Here is a 19,821-nt window from a genome sequence, read left to right as displayed (position 1 = left end):
CCCACTAACTGAGTTTATTTTAACTCCATGAAGCTGTAAGCAGAGGGTCACTAACTCCCAACCAGCTAACCAACTTCTCTCTTCCTAAGCTCCTGCCTTTTCTGTTTTGGCTGGTTCCTCCATGGCCCTCCACTCTCCAAGAGGAGGTTCAAGGTGTGGTTAGACCCTACATTGTTCCCTCCCTACAGCCCATGGGATCTCCTTCACTCTCCTAAGTAGAAATTATACTAGGAAACCATCTGAGACCTTATTTTTCCCCCCAATTCAAACTGCATCTTTAGCCACCAGTACACATAGTCCTTCAGCTTTATCTCGCATGCCCAAAAACCAAATTCACCAGAGCGTTCCCAGGATTCCCATCCAACTCCACCTCCGCTTCCCCTTCACAGGCAGCCATCTAGGTCTGCTGATTTTTCCATATTAATATTCTAACTCCTATTCCCACTACGGTTGCAGGCTTGCTTCTTCCCCAGAGCTCAAAAGTGACTGCCACGTTCAGAATAGTATGTTTTAAGACTCCCGATTACTGGCTAGCACTTATTCCCCACTGAAGGGCATCTGGAAAGAAAGGTGTAGGAGGAGAAAGAGAAGAGAGGAGAAGCTCCAATGAGGCCCTGCCTTCACCTCACCTGCCCAAGTAACCACATTTCACCCCAGCTACCAAACTTTCCTTTCCATAAACTGCGGTTCAGCCTAGGAGCTTAAAAGGCTTCCCCAAACTTGAACAAATCCATTAAATAAAGTCTTTTCTTTCTTGATCAGGAGGAATCACCAATATGAATACGTTAATCTGAGGATACAAGACCTTCAAATGTTACTAAAAAAACAAAACCAAAACCCCTTCCCAACCAGCTTCTACAAGTTAACCTCAGCAGAGCATCTGCCCCCAGGTCCTTGGGCTATCATGAAATAATCTAGGTAAAGCACCTTCTATAAAAATCTGTCTTCTGAAAGGAAAACAAGTAAAAATTTGGCCAGGTAAGGCAAGTAACTAACTACTTGTGCCACAATTTGCTTCAGGAAAGTTGCCTGTTCTTCCTCAGGCTACACCAGGAGAGCTGAACAGTTCGATTCAGCTGGTTTCCTAGGAATCATGTGTGTGCGGCTGCGGAGTTGAGGAAGAGCTGCTTCCACACAGCAGTCAAATCGTGAAGTTGCAGCAGCGGCTGTTCTGTTAATCCACAGCTAAGAATAACACTCGACTTTCTAATTTAAAAAAAGAACGGAAAGAAGAAAAAAGAAAGAAAGACTTGGAAAGTCAGTCCCCGGGCCAAGGATCTGGGGCAGGAGAGAAAGAAAGGGGCTTCCTGCACTGACCCTCTTATCGCCCAGACCCTCCCGTCCAACGCAATTAGCGCACCTTCAGCCCGCAGGGACCAGAAAGCACCGGGCCGGGCGGGGGCGAGGGGCGCCCACCCCGGTGCGGCGGCAGTTTGCAGGTGCCACCGACCGGCCCTCACGCACGTTTAACCCGGCTGGAACCCGTGGTTCCGGGCTCGGTTTCCGGGTGGATCGCGCTCACTCTTAATCGACAACGAAGTAGGTACAGGTTCGAGGCAAATCGGGAGGAGGAAAAGTCACAGGGGGCTGGGGCGGGGGAGGGGGGTCTCCGCACCTCGCGGGAGGAGCGAGGACACCACTCCTGGCCCGCCGTGGCCCGAGGGACCGGGCCCTGCCCCGCGCGCCCACCCGGGCCGCCCTACCGTGGCTCTGCAGGATCTCGTGCTTGAGGCCGCCCGTATAGTCGATGAGCTCCTCCAGGCCGCGCTCGCACAGCTGCCCGTAGCCCGAGAACTTGTGCAGCACCTTCTCCAGCTCGCGCTCCACCGTCACGCACTGATCCATCCCGGAGGCGGCGGCGGCGGCGGCGCTCGGCTCCCTGGTGCCCGGGTGTCCGCAGCCGTTCGGCCCGGGCCCGGCCGAGGCCGCGTCCTGCTCCTCGTCCCCCAGGCGGGCGGCGCGGGTGGCTGAAGCGGCCGAGACAGCGGGCGCCCTAGCCGCGGCGCCGGGGGAGCCCCGCGCAGCCCGTGCCCGCCTGCCCCATGCCCCCCCGGCCCCAGGACACTGGCCGCCGCTCCCGCTCGCTCTCCCCACCCGGTCCCGCGCCCCTGGTCCTCACTCGCCGCGTTCGGCTGCCAGCGGCGGCGCCGCCGATTGTTTTTGTTTTCACGGGAACCGACCGATGACCTGGTTCTCCCGGGCGGCACCAAGCGCCGCCGACCCGAGGGGGGGGGGGCAGCCACCCCAGCAAGGGAAAGAGGCGGCGCGGGCCGTACCAAGCGCGCCCTCGAGGGGGAGCAGCCTGGCGAGAGCGGGCGGAGGAACGCAACGGCCCTACGAGCGCGCCGCCGCTCTAAAGGTGTGGGCAGTACCACGCGGGAAGCGTGCAAGGGAGAGGGTGAGGGTGGAGCAAGAATCCAATTGGTCCGAGGAGCTAAATAGGGAACTTTGGAGACAGCCCCGGCGCTCGGAGAGCGCTACAACTACGCTCTCCGTAAACAAGAGGGTGGAAACTGTCCCTAACCACTCCGCCCAGAAACGGGGGAAAAGAACCAATGGGCGCGGGGAATACGTAAGGAACCAACGTTCTCCAATCCCTGACCGAGGCGTAAACCTTCAGCCAATCGGAGTCTAGGGGCCAAACCAACAGTCTCGCTGTTGGAGGGGGTGACTTAGAGTGCATACTGGGAAGCAAGTTATTTCTGGAAAGCCCTGAGGGAAAACAAGGCAGAGATTAAAAGGTGTGTTCTCTGTAGGAGTTCGCCCTGGTCATAACTGATGTCATCTCCCCATTACTCCTGAGACTTGTGTCATTCCGAAGTTTTGAAAGACGGACACGCCGCCCCAGAAGAAAAACCAAGCCCGGCGGGGCGGGTAGTGCGGCGAGAGGGGGTCGGTGACGAGAATTCCATGCGGGGGTGATCCTGGAGGGCGCAGGAGGAGGGCTGCTCCGAGCAGCGCGGGGCCGGGGCGGGGACGGGCCCGGTGCGACGGTCCGTGTACCCGGGACGCTGGCGCCGCGGTGAGGTCACCCTCCCCACCCGCCGCGGGCCTCAAGCCCCATGGCTTCGGGGCTTGGAACCTCTCCCGACCGGTAGCTCCTCTCTGCGCCAAGTGCGGGCAGCTTCACGCAATGGAAACCCGCGTGGGAGAGCGGCATAGCATGCCTCCTGCTCTCGGGAGCCTTATTCCATTGATCCGAATTAAGTTACCTCCTTTGCGTAAACTCTTCCCGGACTGCCGTGGTGCCTCCAACCTTGGCCCATATCCCCTTGCTCACTAAGCTTCAGTTGCGCTAATGTTAGCTTTCCTGCAAAGGCCACATCAGTAATTGCCTCAGGGCTTCTGCACTTAGCCTTTCGTGGGCCTGGAAAACCCATCCACTTTTCTCATCCTGAAGTTCTGAGCTCACTAGTCCCCTCAGAGGGCCCTCCCCTGACCACACTAACAGAGCCTCTATCTTGCCGTACTCCAGTGTCGTGTCATATTTATTATAATAACCATATCACCAGTTTTCTTATTTTCACACCATTTATTAAAAGCTGAAGTGATCTGGTTCATTTATTCGTTTACTTTTCGGTAAATCTCCATAACTTCAAGCCCTTTGCCTGTCTCATGCCGTGCCCGAGAGTGGTGCCCGGCGACGTAGCCTTTTTTTTTTTTTTTTTTAATTAAGGCTTAATCTTTTTGAGTCTCAATTTCCTTTTTTATAATTTGGAAATATATTCCAAATTTATAATTTGGAAATAATTGCGAATAATAATACTTCATTGGATTCTTGGGAAATTAAGTGAGATAATATATGTTAACTTTCACAGCAAGCAGGAAATAGCCACATGATAAAGGGTGGTGGTTGTTCCTAGTATTGTCTGTTCTCAGATTTACTTCTGAGATGGCTGCCTAAAGTGGAATCGCGTTGGTCTAGTCCCCAACCCTTTCATTCACGTGATTCTCAAGGGCTGCCCTAGCTGTTGGTGTAATAAATCTCCTTTTTCCTCCCCATCTAACCCATTTTCCTTTCTCCTCTTCCTTGGCAGATGGCCCTGATTGCTTTTTCACTGAGAAGATTAAAAAAATCCAGTTCCAGCATCCTCCGCCACTCTTAAAGTATTTCTGTCCCTACCATCCATTTCCATGAACTGTTGTCAAGTACCTAAAGGACCAAGAGTCTCTTCCCCCTTCTAAGTTGCCAACCCTTGGCTTGCTGGCTTCATGTCACCTCCCTCCAGACCACCTGGGCTGGAGATGATCTTTATTTATCCCTTCTCAAGCTGTTTCCCTTTTTCTCTCAGTCCCTTCACTGCCAGACTGCCCAAATTTTTTATACTTTTTCCTCCCTGATCTCCTTGATAGACTCATTCTTTTCTCAGTCTTGTTTTTTTTTTTTTCCTTGACCTCACTGCCACAGGAGAAAATTCTGACTCACTTTCATCTGTAAAATTCTTCCTTGACATTGCCCTAGTATAGTTTAGTCACCCCTTCTCCCTTGCTGGCTCTTCTTATTAAGCCCTTTATGTGAGTGGGCATTTGCTCCAGGTTTTATCCTCAACCTCTCTTTTCCCTTTACCTGCTGTCCTGGGACAGCACTTTACAATCACCCGTCTCCAGCCTTGATCTGCCTCATAAGCTCTAGCTTCCCATTCTCTCTTACTAGTAAGACATTATCATCCAGAGACTCATCATTACCTCTAGTCACCGTGTCAAAAAAAAGTTCATATTTTTTTTCAAAGTTGACTTTCCTCCCTTTGACTCCTTTATTTTTGTCAGCATTACCTTAACTCCCAGCCACAGCTGCCACTTCTCCATCCTTATCTTTTTTGAGATTTTATTTTTGAGTAATCTCTACACCCAACATGGGGCTCAAACTCACAACCCTAAGATCAAAATCACATGCTCCATCAACTAAAGCTGGATGCTCCTCCATACTCATCTTTAACTTAACTAAAGGACTCTCAAAAAGCCTTTATCAAATTCCTCAATTCTACTAACTTGTTTCCATTGCCACCCATCTACATCCTTCCCAAGATCCCTTTACTAATTCAACTGCCTTCCTTCACCCCAGAATCATTGGTGTTCCCCAGGATTTTGTCCTCAGCAGTATCCCTAGAGATGCAGACTTGTCCCTTTTTCATTCATCCTCCACATGAAGTCAGACATCAAGTTCTATTAAGTATGACTTCTTCATGTCCTAATGAGGCTTTTTAACTTCTACATCCTCATCATCAGTACCTTGAGATATTTCCAGGATTATAATTGCTTCTCTTACCCCTACCGTGGCACCAAATAAATCTTCATTCCCTTCAAAAGATTGTTATAATTAAATGAGATAATCCATCTAAAGCACTCAACATAATGCCTGACACATGGTAAGAGCTATTATTATCCACTGATCAGAGATAATCATGCAAATATCAAATCATGTTGTACACCTGACACTAATGTAATGTTATATACCAATTATACCTCAGTTAAGAAAAAACTAATTACTCCCCATTACAAACAGCTTCAAATCATAACTCTCAGCTACATGGTCTCCCCAGTGTAGCAACCCATCATAATCCCCCATCCAAACTCCAGACACTTTCACATTTTCAGGGTGAAGTGAGCACAGTTCATATGTGATTTTTCCTCTTCTGGAATGCCTTTCTTTGTCCAAAGCCATTCAAATCCTCCCCTTTCTTCAAGTAACAAGACAAGTCCTACTTTTTTGATACCTTCTAGATCTTGGCCTGCATTCTTCCATATGGTAAGTCACCAACTCTATGTAGCCTTTTAAATTAAATAAAATTAAAAATTAAAATCCTCAGTTGTACAGACCACACTTCAAGTACTCATTAACCACATGTGACTAGTGGCTACTATGCTAAACAATCACTGAGAAGTTAAATTGAAAAGTTCAGCTACCAGCCATTCCTTGACCTGCTATAGGACTTCTCTGCGTTAAGTCATTTAATTCTGAAGTGCATAGTGCTCTCTTGGTAAACTTTTCTAGTTTGTTTACTCGATTAGATTGTTAGCTCCTAGGTCTGGGGTGACTGTTCTTTTTCTCTCAGGGGATTTAAGCAGCATAGAAAAACTGCTTTAGGTAATTGTTAAAGGAAAGAGCATAATAAGAGAAGAGACTTCGGAACACCTGACTGGCTCAGTAGTTAGAATGGGGGACTCTTGATCTCGAGGTTATGAGTTTGAGCCCCATGTTGAGTTTAGAGATTACTTAAAATCTTAAAAAGAGAGAGAGAAGAGATTTTCAATTTAACAGAGGAGAGAAAAGTAGTGCTTATAAGGGCAGAGATCTTTATGTTCCCTCTTTAGTTTGTATTGGCCCTGCCTATCTAGTACATGATTGCTCTAAGCTCCTACCTTGATTTCCCAGAGGAGGGTCACTAGAAGCAAAAGGGGGGAAAAATCAGTTTTCAGAACAACTACAAATTATTGTATTTTCACTATCCAACAAAAAATTCACACACAAACACAAAACCCCACTCCAGTATCAAATGGACTCCCCCATATTCTATTCAATCTGGAGAACCTCTCAATTTGTAATCATTCTGGTCTTTGCTCTGGTCCTTCCCTTAACTTTAAGTTAGATTCTTTGTAACATTTAACCAATATTAATTGAAAGAAAGGAAAGAGGAAACTCTTTGTCTTCTGACTAAAATGCACATTCATCATAAGGCAATTAGAAAAAAAGGATGCCTGGGTGGCTCAGTCAGTTAAGCCTCTGCCTTCAGCTCAGGTCATGATCCCAGGGTCCTGGTGATTGAGTCCCACATCGGGCTTCTTGTCCAGCAGGGAGCCTGCTTCTCTCTCTGCCTCTGCCTGCTACTCTGCCTGCTTGTGCTCTCTGACAAATAAATAAATAAAATCTTTAAAAAAAAAGAAACAGTACATAAAGAAGTAATAATCTCATGGATTTTAACATTTGGGGTGAATTTCCAGAGTTTTTCCTGTGTATACACATATACCCCTATGTGCATTTTCATAAAATATAGCTCTTTTTATATACATTTTGTAAACTGTTGTTGTTCGCTTAACAACTTTTCTCTAACAACAACAAAAAAAGTCTTTAGAACTGCTTTTTTTTTTTTTAAGTAATCTCTACACCCAGGGTGGGGCTCGAACTCACAACCCCAAAATCAGGAAGCACATGCTTTTCTGACTGAGCCAACCAGGCACCCCTAGAACTGCTTTGGACATCCTTTGAAATGCTTAATAGCTGTTGCACATTACTAGAACTTAGCACTCACCCTTATTCAACATATTGCATGTTTATACCTTTTACTTTCATTTATTCTTAGAAATCTGAAACTACACAGAGGGAAGATAGAAAAACTCAAAATTTCATCTTTCAGATTTCATAATCAATTTTTTAAAACTGCCTTTAAAATGTACTTTTATGCAAAATATACTCTTGATAAGGCTAAAAAATACTTTATTTAAAAAGACCTTGTGGAAAAGAGCTTATTAATTAACGACTGTTCTAGCTCATAGCTAATATAAAATAAGAGTAAACTGAAAAACTGTGTAATGAAATACTGGATTACAAAATACATTCCTTCTCATCACTTAAAAAAGTCAGTTTTCATCATTTTCAAACAAAACAAAATCTCCATACTTTCTGGAAATTGTTACTAAGACTGGTTTAACAAATGAGGAAAAGTACAACTACAAGCAAAAAATATTGTTGTGAATGTTTTCCCCTTCATTTATGTCTCCTGTGTGGTTTGGGGCAGACTGCACCTAAATGCAGAGTGCAATCTGCATTTAAGTGGCCATCAAGCTACCCCCTTAGAGATTTCTATGAGGATGATATGCAGACATTGCCGTCATATATAGTACCCAACCTGTAGGGAAGTATTTATACCTTTTGGACCTAATCCCCACCTCTCCAGGTTTTATGGACTCAAATCTTTTCCTTTCTGGAATCTGGGGTGTCTTCCTATAGTTTAGTTCCTGCTCACTCTTTTGTGTGCTTACTAGGTGCAGCAAGAAGGGTGGTAATACTGAAGTAATTCTTTCAACCCTTCCCAACCCAAGTTTCCTTGTCTATAAAATGAGAAGCTTGAAATAGATGATCTTTTAGGTCCTTCCAGTTTTAAAATGATAGAGATGCCAATGTTTATTAAGCAACATGTGAGGTGTGACCCAACCAAACAGGAATGAACAGATGCACCCTCTCTGCTTTTGAAAGCTTTGAATCTGAATCATTATTTCCTCAGGGAAATGCAGTGTTGTTTTGGTTTGGGGTTTTGTTTTGTTTTGCTTTGCTTTATTTATCCCTAATTATAATAATAGCTACTTGTATTTATTGAGTGCTTACAATATGCCAGGCGTTTTGCTTTAAATGTGTGATTATCCAAAGCAACCTTTTGAAGTAAATAGTTGTTCCCATTTTACAGATGAAGAAGCTGAGATATTGAGGGGTTAAGTAATTTCTCCAAGATTACACAAATACAGCATGGTGGAGCTAGAATTTGAATTTGAATCTGACTCTCTAACTCACAAGCCACTAACCCTCAAAAAGGCAAAATTATGCTTTGTGATTACTTGTTAAGCATGGGATTTCTACTAGAATAGAAGGTTATTTACCCTAGGTAGTGTGGTTTGGTATCAGGAGCTCAGGGCTAAGATTCACAAAAATTATAACACTTCTACTTACCAGCTTTTCAACCTTAGGCAAGAACCTTAACCAAACAGACTTTTTTTTTTTTTTTAAGATTTTATTTATTTATTTGACAGACAGAGATCTCAAGTAGGCAGAGAGGCAGGCAGAGAGAGAGGAGGAAGCAGGCTCCCTGCCAAGCAGTGAGCCCCATGCAGGGCTCGATCCCAGGACCCTGGGATCATGACCTGAGCCGAAGGCAGAGGCTTTAACCCACTGAGCCACCCAGGCGCCCCAGACTTTATTTTTTTAAAATAACAGTATCTACTCCACCTACCTTGCAACATTGTTGAGAGTAATATATACATATATATTTATAAAGTAATATGAATATGCTTTATATAATAAATGTATATATTTAATTAGTAAATATATAAGAGCATTGTGTATGTACATTATATATACAAAGTGCTCTGTAAACCATTAAGCCCTATAAAAACTTAGGGTGCTCTTACTTCCTCTTACTATGTATGCATTTGAGTCATCTGTTTATGGATCTTTCTGTGCATCTGTTCAGTGCAGAGTCTAGGTTGTAAATTTCTAAAATAGAAGATTCATGACTTTTGACAACCTGGGGAGATTCCAGGTAGTAAACTAAACTAATGTTTAAAATGGCCTTTTAAGGAGACTTCCAGTTCAACTAAGATAAATTAATCCCGTTCTTTTAAGTTGTCCCTAAAAAGCCCTAGACATAGTACAAAAAACAAGCATAGTAATACTTTGGAAGAAGGAAAGAAGTTGGGCTACATAGGAATCTGGAGACTTGAGTGACATGATGGTAAATTTCCAGGTTTCCTTATTTCTTCTCATATCTCAGGCAATGCAAAATCCTCCAACTCACCAGTACAAACAGGCACAGATAATAAAAGCTCAAAGAAAAGTCTGCTTTTCCTACCCAAAGGATGGAAAAAAGAATGACCTAACAATGGAAAGCTTATTGGCAATTCTGTTCTACTCCAGCCAACTACAGAAAAACTGCACCCTCTAATCACAGCATGGTTTCAGCAGAGCTGAGCAAGGAGTTAATTTTCCATTCAACCTTCCCTAATCCATGGACATGAGAGGCAGCATTCCAATTCCCCTGCAGAATGGTTTTGGCAGGGCTTGAGTAGGGAGCTGACCTTCCATCTTCTGCCTGGTGAAAGCAGGTGGTGCTCCAGTTCCCCCAGCAGGTGGTATCAGCAGATTGAGAGAGGAACTGAGTTTATACCCTCACTCAGATGCAACAAGACAGAGGAAGTTGGCACCCCACTTTCACTGTGAAGTTGTTAGTGGAGTAAGGGGGGAGCTGGACTTCCACCACACCCATTTGCAACAAGGCAGGTTGAGTCAGTGCTCCACTTTTGCCAGGTGGTGTTGGCAGGGCCCAGAGAGAAGTTAAACATACATACCCAGCAGCCCATGTGCTAAATCTCAACAGGAGACTTCCTGCTTTAAAAATAAATAAATGATTGATGGATGGATTGATTGATTAAATAGGATCCAAAGCTTCATAATCTAATATCTAAAATGTCCAAGCTGTCAAAAAATTACTAATCCAAGAACCAAGAAAATCACAACATGCATGAGAAAAGATAATCAACAGATTCCAATAAAAAGATGAATCAAATGTTGGAATTGTCTGATAATTGTGTTAAAGCAGAGATCATAAAAATACTTCATCAATCATTTACAAATACTCTTGAAACAAATTGGAAATAAATACTTCAGGAAAGAAATAGAAATTATCAAAAAAAATAAATGGAACTTATAGAACTGAAAAATACATTAGTAAAATTAAAAACTTACCATAAGGGCTCAATAATAGAGTGAAGATAACAGATGATAGAATCATTGAACTTGAGGAACAGACCAGTGGAACTTACTCAAGTTGAACAAGGAGAAAATTGTCTGAAATAAAATGAATGGAATCTCAGAGACTATGGGATATTAAAAAAAAAAAAAAAGTAAAATTGTATCACTGTAGTCACTGGAAGAGAATGACAGAAGAACTGAAAAAATATTGAAAGATGGGGCACCTGGGTGGCTCAGTGGGTTAAAGCCTCTACTTTCGGCTTGGGTCATGATCCCAGGGTCCTGGGATCGAGCCCCACATCGGGCTCTCTGCTCAGTGGGGAGCCTGCTTCCTCCTCTCTCTCTGCCTACTTGTGATCTCTGTCTGTCAAATAAATAAATAAAATCTTAAAAAAAAAAAAAAAAGAATGTAACTTTAAAAAAAATATATTGAAAGAAATAATAGCTGAAAACTTCCCTAACTTGGCAAAAGACATACACCTGCAAATTCAAGAAATTAAATCACAAAAAAGACAAGCCCAAAGAAACCCACTCCAAAATATGCAAAAATTAAACTTCTGAAAACTAATCACAAAGAAAGTATTTTGAAAGCAGCCAGTGAGAAATGACAGTACTTATAGGGGAACACCATTATGAATCACCTAATGTCCTATGCAGGCCAGAAGGAAGTAGCACAATATTTTTCAAGTATTAAAAGAATTGTCGACCAAGAATCCTATGTCCCGTGAAATATTCTTCAATGATAAAAAGGAAATCAAGAAATTATCAGATGAAGGAAAACCAAGAGAATTTGTCACACCAAAAAGCATTTTTTAAAGTGGAATCCACACCTAGCTTTTTTTTTTTTTTTTTTTAAGTTGACTCCATGGGGCTTGAACTCATAAACCCTGAGATCAAGACTTGAGCTGAGATCAAGAGTGGAACGCTTAACCAGCTGAGCCACACAGGTACCCCAAGCATATTTTCTAAACAGAAAGAAAATGACTAAAAAAAAAAAAAAAGGAAACTTGGAACATCAGGAAGAAAGAACACAATAAGCAAAAATATTGGTATATATAACAGACTCTTTTTCTTCTTGAGTTTTATAAATTTCTAAAATGATAGTTGAAGCAAAAATTATAACACTATGTTGTTCTAAATGTATGTAAATATTTAAGACAATTATACTATAAACAGGAAGGAGAGAGACATAAAGGAAGTTAAAGTTTCTATATTTAACGTGAACTGGTAAAACAATGATACTAATAGACTATGATATATATACATAATGTAATACCTAGAGCAACACTAAAAAAACTATACAACAGGTAAAATTTAAAAGTACCACAGATAAGGGGATGTGGGGAATTATTCTTTCAAGTGGTACAGCATTTCTGTTTGAAGTGAAAGATTCCAGAAATGGATAGCTGTGATGTTCACACAACATTGTGAATGTACTTAATGCTCCTAAATTATACACTTAGAAATGTTCAAAAATGGTAAATTTTATGTTATGCTTATTTTACCAAAATGGAAAAAAATATATAAGTTAAAAAAATTATAGAAATGGTAATCAATTTTGCAATATGTAATTGAATCAAATCAAACCATTGTACACCTTAAACTTGCACAGTGTTATATGTCAATTGAATCTCAATAAAGTTGGGGGGAAACACTATAAATAAAATAGAATTTTCAAAACAATTTTCAAAAATTTTCAAGTAACTCACAGGATGGCAGGAAAAAGAAACTACAGATGGAAAACAAAGAGTACACAGAGAAAATAAATAAAATAGCATGCTTAAGTTGTAACATATCAGCAATTACATAAAATATTAACAGCCTAAATATGCCACTTAAAAGATAAAATTGGCAGAATGAATTTAAAACCATGGCCTAATTATATGATGTCTACAATAAGCTCATTTCAAATATAATGATATAGGCAATGAAAGGGATTTAAGATCTAGCACACAAACATTAAACAAAGAAAAACATGAGTGGCTGATATTATATTAATATTACATATAGAAGACCTAAGAGCAAAGAAAATTATCAAAGATAGAAATGGCCACATTGTGATAAAAATGTCAATCCACCAAGATGGCATGGCAATTCAAAATAGGTATGCACTAGACAAGAGAGCTGCAAACAAAATGTGAAACGAAAACTGAAAGAACTGGAAGAAATAGACAAATCCACAATAATAGTTGGAGACTTCAACACCCCTCTCTCAGCAACTGATGGAACAACTAGCCAAAAAATCAGCGAGGATATAAAAGAGCTCAATGCCAACAACCAGCAGGATCTTGTCTGTATCTATTGAATACTTCACCCAATAACAGCAAAATACACATGCTTATGTGCTCATGGACATATACCAAGACAGATAATTTCCTGAGCCATAAAACAATTCTCACTTAAACAAATCATATTGAGTATGTCATCCAAGCACAATGGAATCAAATACTTCACCCAATAACAGCAAAATACACATGCTTATGTGCTCATGGACATATACCAAGACAGATAATTTCCTGAGCCATAAAACAATTCTCACTTAAACAAATCATATTGAGTATGTCATCCAAGCACAATGGAATCAAACTAGAAATAAATTACAGAAAGGTAATAGGAAAATATCCAAACACTTGGAATTAAACAACACATTTCTGAAGAATGCATGGGTCAAAGAGAAAGTCTCACGTCAAGAGACTCAGAAAATGAGTGCAAAACAGACTCAAAGCAAGCAGAGTAAAGAAATAATAACTATAAAAGCAGACAGAAATAAAATTGAAAATAGGAAAACAACAGAGAAAATCTATAAAAGAAAATTAACCTCTATCAAGATTGACAAAGTATAAAAGAAGACACTAATTAGAAATACCAATAATGAAACAGGGAATATCACAATAGACCCTGCAGACATCAAAAAGATAACAAGGAAATACTACTACAATTCTATACATATAAATTCAACAAGTTATATGAACTGGTTTCCCAAAAAACACCCAACTACTACAACTCACTCAATATGAAACAGGTTATTTGAAAGGTCCTAAGGCTATTAAGGAAATTGAATTCATAATTTTGAAACTCTCAAAAAAGAAATCTCTAGACTCACATAGTTTCACTGGAGATTCTGCCAAACCTTTCAGGACCAATTAACACCAATTCTGTACAGTCTCTTCCAGTTTAAAATATGAGAGACTACTTTACAATTCATTCTCTGAAGCTAGTCTTACCCTGACACCAAAACCAGATAATGATGTTAAGCCAAAAGAAAACTATGGGTCAATCTATCTCATGAACTTAGTTGCAAAAATACAGAATCATAAACTGATTACAGCAGTATATAAAAAGATTTATATATCATAATGTAGAGGGTTTTATTTCAGGAATACATGGCTGGTTCAATGTTCAAAAGTCAAAAATGTAATCGATCATATCAACAGGCTAAAGGAGAAAAATCATATGAACATACCAATTGTTGCAGAATATGAACATATCAATTGTTGCAGAAAAGACATTTGATAACATCCAACATCCATTCATGATTAAAAACCTTAGTAAGCTAGGAATAAGGGGGTACTCCTCAACTTGTTAAAGAATATCTACAAAAACCTACAGTTAACGTCATAAATACTGGTGCCATCCTAATTGCTTTTCCCTATGATGTCCTGGAATGTCTACTCTCACTACCTAGTGAAGTGGCAGGAAGTTTTAGCCATTCAGTAAAGCAAGAAAAAGAAAGAAAAGGCATGGCCTACAGATTGGAAAGGAGGAAATAATCCTGTCCCTATTTACCGATGACAGTAGTGGCTATGTGGAAAATTCCAAGGAATCTGTGTACACACACACACACACACACACACACACACACACAAAATCCCAGAACTTAATAAATGAGTTCAGCAAGATGCAAGGTACAAGATTAACACACAAAACCAATTATATTTTTATATGGTAACAACATTAGTAGAGGAAACTGAAAATAAAAACACAGTATTTATAATTGCTCCAAAGAAAAATGCATAGATATAAATCTTATGAAACATATTCAAGATCTGTATTCTGAAAATCACAAAATACTGATGAAAGAAAAAAAAGAATACCTAAATAAATGGACAAATATACTGTGCTCATGATTCGGAAGACTCAGTACAGTAAAGATGTCAATTGTCCCCAGATTGATTGCTATGGATTTAATGCAATTCTAATCAAAATCTCAGTAAGGTATTTTGTAACATAAGCAATTTTACTATAAAATTTATGTGTAAAGGTACAGGAACTCTAATAACTAAAACAAATTTTAAATAGAATAAAATAGGAGGAATCATTCTATCCAGTTAAAATCTCAATATATATTGACAGTGGTCACTGTATGGTATTGGCCCAGGGATATACATATAGCTCAATGGAATAGAATAGAGAACCCAGAAATAAGCTGACAGAAATATGCCCAAGTGATTTTAACAAAGGTGCAAAAGAAACCAATAGAGGAAGGATAGCCTTTTAAAGAATTAGGGTCATAGGGGCGCCTGGGTGGCTCAGTGGGTTAAAGCCGCTGCCTTCGGCTCAGGTCATGATCCCAAGGTCCTGGGATCGAGCCCCGTATCGGGCTCTCTGCTCAACAGGGAGCCTGCTTCCTCCCTTCTCTCTCTGCCTGCCTCTCTGCCTACTTGTGATCTGTCTGTTAAATAAATAAAAAATCTTTTTAAAAAAAAGTTTATAAAAAAAAGAAATAGGGTCATAAAATAATTGGGTGTTCATGAGTGGGGGGGGGAAGAAACAACATTAAGTCTCACACTTTTTACAAAAATTATCTCAAAATAGATTACTGACTTAGATGTTCAACAGGTAAAGTAAAATGTAAAGCTTTAAAAAGTAGGCAAAAATTGGGGCACCTGGGTGGCTCAGTTGGTTAAGCATCTGTTTTCAGCTCAGGTCATGATCCCAGCATCCTGGGATAGAGTCCTGCATTGGGTTCCCTGCTCAACGGGGAGCCTGCTTCTCCCTCTCCCTACCACTTCCCCTGCTTGTACTCACTCTTTCTCTCTCTCTGTCATATAAATAAAATCTTTTTTAAAAACTTTAAAAAATGGACAAAAATTTTTAAAAATGGGCAAAAATCATTGGGACTTAGCACTAAGCAAAGAATTTTCAGATTTGACACCAAAAAACACAGTCCATAAAATGAAAAATTGGTAAGTTGAACCTCATCAGAATTGAGAACTTGTGCTCTGTGAAAGATCCTGTAAAGAGAAGGGAAAAGGCAAACCATAGACAGAGAAATTTGCAAACCGTAGATCTGCCAAAGTACTTGTATCTAGAATATATAAAGAACTCTCAAAACTCAATAGTAAAAAACTAAACAATCTAACCAGAAAAAGGCAAAGGATGTGAACATACTTACCACTGAAGATGGTATACAGATGGCAAATAAGCACATAAAAAGCTTACCAACAATCATTAGCAATTAGCAAAATAAGAATTTAAAAAAAATTTTTTTTTTTTAGGATTCTATTTATTTATTTGACAGAGAGAGATCACAAGCAGATGAAGAGGCAGGCAGAGAGAGAGGAGGAAGCAGGCTCCCCGCTGAGCAGAGAGCCCAACGCAGGGCTCGATCCCAGGACCCCGGGATCATGACCCGAGCCAAAGGCAGAGGCCTCAACCCACTGAGCCACCCAGGTGCCCCAAGAATTTAAACAATAATGAGGTATCACTACACACCTATCAAGATGGCTACAATAAAATATAGTGATATACCAAATGCAGGTAGGGATGCAGAGAAACTGGATCACTCATACATTGCCAGTGGGGATGTAAAAAGATACAGCCATTTTGGAGCAGAGTGTGGCAGTTTTATACAAAACTACACATGCACTTGCCATATAACCCAGAAAGTGCACTTTAGGGCATTTATGCCAGAGAAATGAGAACTTAACGTTCACACAAAAACCTGTACACAAACGTTCACGGATGTTTTATTTGTGATAGCCTTAAATAGGAAACAGCACCAAGGTCCTTCACCAGGTGACTGGTTTAAAAAACTGGTACATTGGGCGCCTGGGTGGCTCAGTGGGTTAAAGTCTCTGCCTTCAGCTCAGGTCATGATCCCAGGGTCCTGGGATCGAGACCGCATTGGGCTCCCTGCTCAGCAGAGAGCCTGTTTCCCTTCCTCTGTCTCTGCCTGCCTCTCTGCCTACTTGTGATCTCTGTCAAATAAATAAATAAATAAAATCTTTAAAAAAATAAAAAAACTGGTACATCATACCAGAGAGTGCTACTCAGCAATAAAAAGGAATGAGCTACTAATACACAGTGCCCTGGATGAATCTTAGGGGAATTACACTGAGTGGAAGAAAAAAGCCAGTCTCAAAACTTTCCATTTATATCACATTCTTGAATAATGAAATTATAGAGATGAAGAAGAGATTGAAAATTGCCAGGGATTGGGGATAGTAGCAGGGACAGGCTGGCTGTGGCTGCAAAAGAATAACATGAGGGATCTTTGTGATGGAACTCTTCTGTATCTTGATTGTGGTGGCCATGCAATTCTAATATGTAATAAAATTGCATCAAAGTTTGTGTGAACACACACACAAGTGCGTGTGGAACTGGTGAAAACAATAAATTCAATGAAGTGTACCAATGTTAATTTTCTCGGTGCAATATTGCACTATGCAGGATCTCTCCACATGTGAATCTCCAGTTGTCTCAAAAAGTTGTGTGTTTTTTTTAAGATTTTATTTATTTATTTATTTGTCAGAGAGAGACCACAAGCAGGCAGAGATGCAGGGAGAAGCAGAGAAAACAGGCTCCCCACTGAGCAAGGAGCCTGATGCAGGATTCCATCCCAGGACCCTGGGATCATGACCTGAGCCGAAGGCAGTGGGCTTAACCAACTGAGATACCCAGGCGTCCCAAAAAGGTTTTTTGTTTTTTTTTTAATTGGCCTTTTGAGGATAATTATGATAATGAAGGGGGAAAGGCAACCACTCCTTCTATGTCCATAATTATTATAGCTACAGTCACTTCTCTTTGTTTTTAGGGTTGCCTGGTTTACTTTTTCTAGTGATTAATTCTAACTTATGTTTAATCCCCCTTTTTCTCTCCTCTCCATTTTTCCCATCAAATAATCAATAGGTTATTTTGGTCTGATGCAAGATTATTTAGACTTACATTTCAGTATAGAGATTTGTGTTTCTCAAACCTACGACTGGTCTTCCTCATCATCCCAAGGGCAGAAAGAGCATTATGGATTTTGGATACTCTCTAGTGGACAGCACATAAAATGTGTGTAAGGAGCGTGCTTTTTTGCTTCAAAAGACAAATGCCCCCATTACAAATCCTCTAAATCACCTTGTATGTTGAAATGAGGGGGGAGATTTTTCTGCTCAACTCATTCAAAGCTGCCTTTGCCCTTGGTTGAGAATCAGGCATTACTCTTTTCTAAAAAGAGTTGTGGCTTATTAGAATTCAGAGAGTATAGTGTTTACCAATAGAAATAAAGGTCAGAATATGAAGAAGACCACATAATTGATTACAAACATCTGAAAGGAATAGTAGCATATGTCCTTGGCAAGTACAATGTTGTTTTATAGCACCCATACCTTAGCATATGCTATTCCATCTGTCTGGAGTGCCTTCTTTCCATGTTTCAAATTTTGCTTAGGTGTCTGTGAATCCTTCAGAGCCCTTTATCCTACAGATAAATAATAATTCACTATGCTGTACTATTTCTTTTTTTTTTTTTAAGATTTTATTTATTTATTTGACACACAAAGAGAGAAATCACAAGTAGGCAGAGAGGCAGGCAGAGAGAGAGGGGGAAGCAGGCCAGGCTCTCTGCTGAGCAGCGAGCCCGATGTGGGGCTCGATCCCAGGACCCTGAGATCATGACCTGAGCCAAAGGCAGAGGCTTAACCCACTTAACCCACCCAGGCGCCCTGCTGTACTATTTCTATGAAGAGTATATAATTCTATTATGGTATATAAGATGGTATATGGTATATAAGATGGAAGGAAATAGTACAATATAGTGATTAAGAACTTAAACTCTAAAAAAAAAAAAAAGAAAAGATCTTAAACTCTGACACCAAACAGTTTGAATCCCAGCTCCACTGGCTGTGTGACAGTGAGAAAGTTATTTAATCTCTTGTTCCCTCAATTTCCTCATCTGTAAAATGGCAATAGGAATAATACTTCATAGATTTATTGTAAGGATTAAATTAATATATGTAAAATGCTTGGAAAGGTACCTGGCATATAATAAGCACTACATAAGTATTAACTCTTATCTTTATTTTTACATTTATGTCACTTAATTAGACCATAAACTACTTAAGGGCAGTATAAATTATCTATTGCTGTATTCAAATTATTACAAAATTAATGACTAAAACAGCAAACATCATCTCATGGTTTTTGTGGGTCAAGAATCCAGGATCACTTAGTTGAGTCCTCTGGTTCAGGGTTTCTTACAAAACTGCAATCCGGGTGTTACCTAGGCTACTAGTTATCTGAAGACTCAGCTAAGGAAGGATCACACGGTTGCTGGCAGGATTAAATTCTTCATGGATTGTTGGACTGAGACCCCAGTTGCTCAGAGGCTACCCTCAGTTTCTTGCCACTGGGCCTCTCCATAGGGTACCTCACAACATGGCAGCTGGCTTCCCTTGAATGAACAAGCAGGAGAGGTTGAGCAGGACAGAAGTCACCCTATTTTAATAACCTCACCTCATCCCTCACCTTTCCTGCATTCTGTTTGTTAGAAATGAGTCACTAGGTCCAGCCCACAGTAAAGGCGAAGGGATTATCTAAGAGCAAGAATAAGAGGAGGCAGGATCATTAGGAGCCATGTTAGAGGCTGCCTCCCAATTATTCCCATTATTCTCATTCCTCCCACATGCAAAATATACTCTTTACCTCCCAAAGTTCCCAAAAGTCTCATCTCAGTATAGGTAGGGACTATATCTTTCTTTTCTTTTTTTTTTTTTTTAAGATTATTTATTTATTTGACAGAGAGACACAGCGACAGAGGGAACACAAGCAGGGGGAGTGGGAGGGGGAAGCAGGTCTCCTGCTGAGCAGGGAGCCCAATGCAGGGCTCAGTCCCAGGACTCTGGGTCGACCTGAGCAAAAGGTAGAAATTTAATGACTGAGCCACCCAGGCGCCCCAGGCAGGGACTATATCTTATTCATATTTGTAACTACAGCCGCTTTTTTTTACTGATTTGATCAAAGGAAAAAGGGTAATATGCTTCTTTGTAATGAAAGAGGAGAATCTTATGTCACTAAAACTTAAGCTATACAAATAAAATTCTATAAATAAAAATGTAATAAAGAACAAGATTTTGGGGGGCGCCTGGGTGACTCAG

At 40.7% G+C, this 19,821-nt stretch overlaps 1 protein-coding gene across 3 annotated transcripts in view; it reads right to left on the bottom strand.

Annotated features, from left to right (window-relative positions):
* RMND5A (required for meiotic nuclear division 5 homolog A) overlaps positions 1 to 2,111 on the bottom strand; it is a 59,957-nt gene extending 57,846 nt beyond the window's left edge. Inside the window, exon 1 of one of the 3 annotated variants that reach the window (XM_080813825.1) lies at positions 1,704 to 2,111. In XM_080813825.1, coding sequence (XP_080669951.1) covers positions 1,704 to 1,845 — 142 coding nt within the window. In that variant the 5' untranslated portion in view covers positions 1,846 to 2,111. The remainder of the gene's footprint in view (positions 1 to 1,703) is intronic. The other 2 variants (XM_080813826.1, XM_080813827.1) reach the window with 2 other exon arrangements.
* Between the last annotated feature and the right edge of the window lie 17,710 nt (positions 2,112 to 19,821).

This window comes from Martes martes (genome assembly GCF_963455335.1).
Source record: "Martes martes genome assembly, chromosome: 9".
Classification (NCBI taxonomy): Eukaryota; Metazoa; Chordata; class Mammalia; order Carnivora; family Mustelidae; genus Martes; species Martes martes.
The sequence above is the reverse complement of the archived record's forward strand: the minus strand, read 5'-3'. Positions and strand labels throughout refer to the sequence as shown.